The sequence below is a fragment of the Amaranthus tricolor genome, chromosome 6 (genome assembly GCF_026212465.1).
Source record: "Amaranthus tricolor cultivar Red isolate AtriRed21 chromosome 6, ASM2621246v1, whole genome shotgun sequence".
In the NCBI taxonomy this organism is placed as follows: domain Eukaryota; kingdom Viridiplantae; phylum Streptophyta; class Magnoliopsida; order Caryophyllales; family Amaranthaceae; genus Amaranthus; species Amaranthus tricolor.
Window position 1 is genome coordinate 16544846 of NC_080052.1, and position 7500 is coordinate 16552345.

General features: G+C 28.1%; 1 protein-coding gene across 1 annotated transcript in view; it reads left to right on the top strand.

The window, feature by feature from the left end:
• The first annotated feature begins 4571 nt into the window (after window positions 1-4571).
• The window catches only part of LOC130816168 (MLP-like protein 34), a 6431-nt gene continuing 3502 nt past the window's right edge, over window positions 4572-7500 (top strand). The window contains exon 1 of the mRNA XM_057682828.1: window positions 4572-4881. Within this exon, the coding sequence (XP_057538811.1) occupies window positions 4689-4881 (193 nt within the window). The 5' untranslated portion in view covers window positions 4572-4688. The remainder of the gene's footprint in view (window positions 4882-7500) is intronic.

The following is a 7500-nucleotide window of genomic DNA, read 5'->3' on the forward strand; positions in this document are numbered from 1 at the left end:
ATAGCTATACATAGTCATAGTAACTTTTAATCACAACATAGTATCTTTTTCCAAGAACATAGTAGCATTTACTTTTGCAACAAAGTTTTTCCAAAATTAAAAAAAGAAAACAGTAACTATACATAGTCATAGTAACCATTAATCATAACATAGTATCTTTTTCTAAGAACATAGTAGCATTCACTTTCGCAACAAAGTTTTTCCAAAATTAAAAAAAGAAAACAGTAACTATACATAGTCATAGTAACCATTATCCATAACATAGTATCTTTTTCTAAGAACATAGTAGCATTCACTTTTGCAACAAAGTTTTTCCAAAATTAAAAAAAGAAGACAGTAACTATATATAGTCATAGTAACCTTTAATCATAACATAGTATCTTTTTCTAAAAACATAGTAGCATTTACTTTTTGCAACAAAGTTTTTCCAAAATTAAAAAAAGAAGACAGTAACTATATATAGTCATAGTAACCTTTAATCATAACATAGTATCTTTTTCTAAAAACATAGTAGCATTTACTTTTTGCTTTAAAGTTTTTCCAAAATTAAAAAAAAGAAGACAGTAACTATACATAGTCATAGTAACGTTTAATCATAACATAGTATCAAATTACAACAGAATAGTGTATTCAAAACTTTCAAACTTCTAAATAAATAGTCATCTTAATAATCTCTTCATCTATCTGTTCTTCAGCATCAACTTTTCTGCATAACAAAACCGCAAATTTCAGCATATTAACCATAAAAATCTAAGGCTTTCTCTAAGTTTTCAAAAGTCATACCAACAAATGGCTTTTTATCAAACTCACAATGAGGAATCCTCAGTGTAGAACCATTTGGGGTAACTTGTGTAATAGTTCTTGATTACAGAATACAGTGACAACAATGAATCCCAGGAACACTTTTTAAAATCAAACTTAAAATAATAAACTTAAAAATCGAACACAGTAACAACAATGAAATGAAGAACACAGTAAAACATAAACCCTAAAAATTAAAATCAAAATTTTAAACACATAAACCCTAAAAACAACAATTTATAATCACATTGAACAAAAACTAAGAAATCAATCAAAACAAATCTAAATTTATAAACACGTACACACAAGAAATCGAAAACAAGTGAAGATTTTTCGCAGACTAAGAAATAAAGGGAAGAGGAAGATTTTCGCAGAAGAAAACGAAAACGAAGAAATGAATCAAAACAAATCAAAAAAATAAAAACTCAAATGGTAAATTTATAATTTGCATACCTTAATTCAATAGAAGAGGAAGATTTTTCGCAGAAGAAATCGAAGGTTTTTGGACAGTTTTGAAGGTTTTTCGAAGAGTATAGTCTTGGAAGAAAAAGGCGTTATTGTTCGTCAAAGGGATGAATCAAAAAAACCGAATCAGCCTATTTTTCTTTTCTTGCCCTATTTTTCCGGTTCGTTATCCAGGCCATTAGATCTTTGAGAAATCGACGGCTCAAAATCCTTCTCACCCTTCTCATTTTCATACCCCTTCTCAATGGATCCCTCCCATATATATATATATATATATATATATATATATATATATATATATATATATATATATATATATATATATATATATATATATATATATATATATATATATATATATATATATATATATATATATATATATATATATATATATATTTCTATATATATATATATATATATATATATATATATATATATATATATATATATATATATATGAATGAATGATTTTCCTATAAATATAATTTTATATTTAATCATATTTAATAATATTATTATTAAATGATATATTCATTGATCAGTCGTGAATGATTGAGCTAATAAAGTTTTGATAGGTATAAAACAATAAACTAACTTACTAAGCAATCATACAATTGTTTATTACAATTTATGATAGGATTTGGTACCTAATAATTGATAAATGTTGACTTAATACACTAAATACAAAACATAAACAGGAGTACAAAAATTATGGACAAATTAATATATGTCTAATCCTCATGTATGGTCTTATGGATGATATGATTCGATGGTAACATTGAAGAACAAGTTATTCAAAATTGTTAAGAGAGTAAATGTGCCAAAATTACCAATGTTTTTGGTTATGCTTATTTAGAACCGTCAATTTGTCATAATTAATTTTAAATATTGTATGTTTGAGATAAAACTCAAAAAATAAGTTGAGTCGATTAATTTCATCATTTCGGTCAATATTATATAATTTGGATTGTTGGATTAAGAATTCACATGTAGTTTGAGGGTTGAGGGAAAATAAGAGGCAACAGCCTCAATATAGAAAGCATATTTTAGAAACATTTCCCCACTTACTTGCTCTTTCCCTTTCTCGATTTTCTCTCTCCCTCTCTTTTCTTCTATTTTGCTGCCATTGCCACCGTGGCTGCCACCATACTCGTTGCCGTCATCGACTTTCCCGATGTCTTCCCTCTCATCGGTTGCTTCGATATTACTAGTTACTGGTTCTTGATTTTTATCTCTTTCTTTGCTAACCCTCTGGCCCGTGACTCCATCTTCATCTTCTATATTTCCTCACATTGAATGTTGACGTTCATGAGAGGTAGCGAAATTGATCCGAGAAGGGTTCGAATCCAAGACCATAATTCATGAGCAGTAGTAGTGAAGTAAATAACTTGCTCGACAATATCAGGGTTAATACATTCGAGGATCCATGACATAACTACTAGGTTGCACTAAAACGGATACGGACACGGACACGGACACGACACGGGTACGGGAAAACGCTAACTTAAAAATGGCGGACACGGAGACACGAAAATGGTAATATAATAAATATATCAAATTAAAGATAATTTTACAATCTTTATTAATTTATTTCAGACAAAACCATTCAAACCCAAAAAATTCCCAGAAATACCCACATCAAATTTAGAAATCTCAGCTTTGCCAATAATTCATACTAAAATTCCCTTTCTAGAAAAAATTACCTCAAATTTCCCACAAAAATTAAGTGATTTTTATTCTTCCCCAAATTCTGTTCTTCTAACATCAAAACTGCAAATCACTTTTTCTGGGAAAATATCAGAAGATTTTGAAGATTATTCAAAATCAAAAAAGGAAAAAAACCCAAAAAAAATAAAATTAAAATTGATTTCTTCTCCATTAAAGGGAATAAACCCAAAAATTACCAACAGATTAAAAAGAAAAAAGAAGGGATTAAGTAAGAGTTTATCTGACCTTGAATTTGAAGAACTTAAAAGGTTTATGGATTTGGGTTTTGTTTTTTCTGAAGAAGATAGAGATTCAAGATTGATTTCAATCATTCCTGAGTTGAAAAAATTAGGAAAAAATGATGATAAAATTGAAAATAATGATAATAAATGTGGTAATAATTCATCAATATCAAGACCATATCTATCAGAAACATGGAAAGTAACGGAGAAGAAAAGAAAGGAAAATAGTTTTTTTAAAAAAAACGTGTCCTTGACTACTTGCCGTGTCCCTTCCGTGTCCTTGTCGTGTCCGTGTATCCGGAAAAATATTGAACACTTCATTTGGCGTGTCGGACACGGATTTTCGCGTGTCCGTCGCGTGTCCGTGTCCGACACGTGTCCGACACGGGACACGCCAGTTCAGGGACGTGTCCGTGTATTCCAGCATAACTATGCTATCATCTTGGACCCATTTGGAATCTATGGTGGTTGGAGGGATGGTAGTGATATGATTCAACCTCCCCCTCACCAATTTCAATTTGCATTTTTGTACACCATTTTGTGTAATTTGTGTAATTTAATTTTTCAAAATACTGTTGGTCTAGTATTAAGTTTCTGGTTCATCTTTTGGAAAAGATGAAACATTTATTCCAACTGTGACATTGAAATCATTTTTCTTTTATTTTTTTTTTGAGTGTTTGTAATTTTTTTTTTGATTGGGTTTTGTTCTATTTGCTTTTAATTAGATTTGTTTTGATCGATTATGATTTATGATAAAATACCGATAAAGTTTTTTCGTCTCGAAAAACCTTACGGCTTTGATATCATGAAGAAAATCATAATGCGGAATTTGGTTTGGGTTTAGTTTGGTGAGTACTGGATTTGTATTGATTAATAATGAGAAATACCACCTCTATTTATACAAGTAATAAAGACTAAAATAAGGAAATAAGATATTGACCTAAACTTAAATAATTAGAAATAAAATAACCTTAATATCCTAAATATTAAAAAGATCTTAATTTCCTAAAACATAATATTTTGAAATAATATCTTTATTTTTATTCTACTTATTATTTTCCAACAAGAAAAAAAATTTTTAAAATTTGAACATTTTTTTGGCCGCCCAACAAAAAGGGCAACAAGGAAAATGCCAAAATACCTCTGTCACCAAAGTTGGCGACAAAACATTTTTGTTGCTAGCTAACGACATAGCCTTTTTATCGCCATTTTATCGCTAAATTTAGCAACATAAATATTTCATTTATTGCTAAACTTTGGTTTTTTTTTTTTCGTGGAAAGACCCCTTTTCGATTAAATAATGGCCTACGCATTAGATAAGATAACTCTATTGTTATGTTATCTAATGCTTAGGTCATTATTTAGTATACCTTCACATCCTCCCATGTGCCATATAAAAGGATGTAATTTATAAATAGAAGCATTGTAAGTGCACCATTAAACATTGCAAGTGAAAAATAGAGCTAAAAAATGAGTAACATAAAACGCAAGCTTGAGGGTGAAATAGAGATCAGGGTAACTGCAGGAGATGTGTACCATGAAATATATGAGAGTAAACCTCATCATGTATCTCATGCTGCCCCTCATTTTGTGCAAAGCTGTGACTTGCATGAAGGTGAACTTGGTAAGCCTGGTTCAGTCATTGTTTGGAAGTACAAGACAGGTATTAATTATTTAATTATAAATTACTTTATTTATTAAATTACAAATTATCTTGTTTCTTAAATATATCATTTATCATTAATCTTTAGCATTAATCTCAAAAAAATATCAAAATATACAATAATATATGGTTTATATTGATCTATAATATAATTTTATGGATTTGATGGGCTGTAGAATCGTCGATTTTGATCGATTATTGATTTAGCAATAAAAAATATATAGAATGAAAATATATATTCTTAACCATCCATATTCTAACAAAATACATTAACTTCAATTCTGTCAGTCCAAACTATTTATAAGAAAAAACGCTTCCTGTACAGGTGAAAAATTCCCTTTTCATTATTTTTTTTTATTATATTTTTGTATAAATAAATCTTTTGTATGGACCATTCGCACAATGAGACGGTTTTGTACAAAAAGAGCTGAATAAAATAACACCTCATATTAAAATAAAGAAAATAAATAGATAAAATAACACCTGCTACGTTGCAACTAATATATATTTCCTTTCTCCTGAATAATTTGCATCTAAGAGAAAAGTGTTATTTTTTTAAAAAAGGGTGGATAATGGTAATAAATGAAGAGAAAGTAAATTGTGTAAATGAAATTGAAAGAGGGTTAAAATGTATGGATAAGATTAAAATGAAGTGGTGGACCATATTCCAAAAATAAAAATGACGTAAAGTATATGGGACAGACCAAAATAGAAAATGTTACAAATTTAATGGGACAGAGGGAGTAGAAATTTAACATGAAATTATGAAGGATTTAAAGATCTTATCTTTTAGACAAAGCTGAACCACATTAATATTGATTTGAACTAAATTAATGAAATGAACAGAACATACTGTACATCTTTAATTATTAATACTTTGAATCAAATAAAAGATAATTTAAAATATTAAAAACAATTTATTGAACATAACTAATAATTAAATCAAAACCTAGATTCATCAGACTCGATAGATTTGAGTCGAAATTTAAAAATTCAAATTCAACCCATAATCATTTCTACTCTTAATTTAATTGTGGTATAGTTTAGACAAACCAATAATAATGGAGTATATATAAGTAATACAGATTTGTTAACCGTTTTCTGTCGGTACTTCAGATAAATTGATTAGACAAGTTGAGGAGGATATGTATGCTTTTGTGAAAAATTAGTTGTCCTGATTAATCATACAAATTTGAAATGTCCAAAGCTAAGTATGGAAAATACACATGGAAAATGGTTAAAATCCCTGGATTTCGTATCGAATCAGTTTCGGTCGGGTTAGTTTCAGACTGAGTTAGTTTCAAATCAACTTACTTCGGGTTTCGGGTGGGTTCGGATAAACCCAACGGGTTAACATTTTATTTTTTCCTTGGTTAACTTCAAAAAAATTGTGGGATTTCTTATTTTATTAATATAGAGCCTAGCCAAATCACAATAAAATAGCAACATAATTTTTAATGATCAAAGAATAATACTTCAAGATAAAAACATTAAAAATTTTAAAATAGATCAAACTACAAAAAGATATTCAAATGATTTAAGCATAATACAACAATTTAAATATGAAGAGTACAAAATTAATGATCTTGTTAATAAAGAAATATATATTTTTTTTTTGTTTATGCGCCCAAATAGAAAAATTTATCCCTTTTTTATCAGCTGTACAACTCAAGAAATTCAATCTGACCCTGACACGACCAATCCGTTATTAACGAGTTTCTCGAGTTCGGCCAGTTCTAGAGTTCAGGTCAAAATTTTTGGATTTGAATCCTATATTTTCGGTTGAGTTATGGGAGTTGTATACCATTTCTGTTGCTCAAAAAATTCCTTTATTTAATGCTATGTTTGGGAACAATCATTTTATTTGAAAATTTGGAATTGATTCAAATCTATTGTTTGGCAAATCAAAAATTTTCAAATTTGAATTTGAATCAAATTCCATCATTGTTTTCAAAGTAGTTAAAATTGAGGATTTGAAAATGACTACCTAAACCTTGTCATTCTCAAATTCTTCATTTATGATTTCATAATTAAAATTCATAATTTTAAATGAAATATTTATTGTCAAACACTACATTATATCATTCTTGGGATTGGAGTTTGGCATCTGTTTATAGTAAAAATATAAAACCTTCAACTTCACACAAGTAATATTCATGCGAATTAATAAAAATGGAATTTTTTAGATAGTAGATACATTATTTTATTAAATAATAAATTTAATTAAGGAAAAATGAAAAACATAAACAATATAAAATTATTAAAAGTAGGTCAGTGGAAAAATATAATGACACAATTATTAAAAAAATATTTTTATAAGTTAGTTGGAAACATGTGGGAACCATAAGATATATAAATGTTAATATGAAGTTAATTGAAGATATGTGGGGACCAAAAATATTATTAAAATACTATTATGAGAATTAACAAGGTTATTTTTTTCCAATATATTGATATAAATAGAATAATTTTTTGCGGAAATAACAAATAAAACACACTTAAATGGCGAATGGGAAATTCTATAAGGAACGGAGACAGTACTCTAATTAGGTTCTTAGACTGCCATATTCAATATTGGATACCTACAATATAATTCTGTTTGGAAGTAGTGAAGATGAT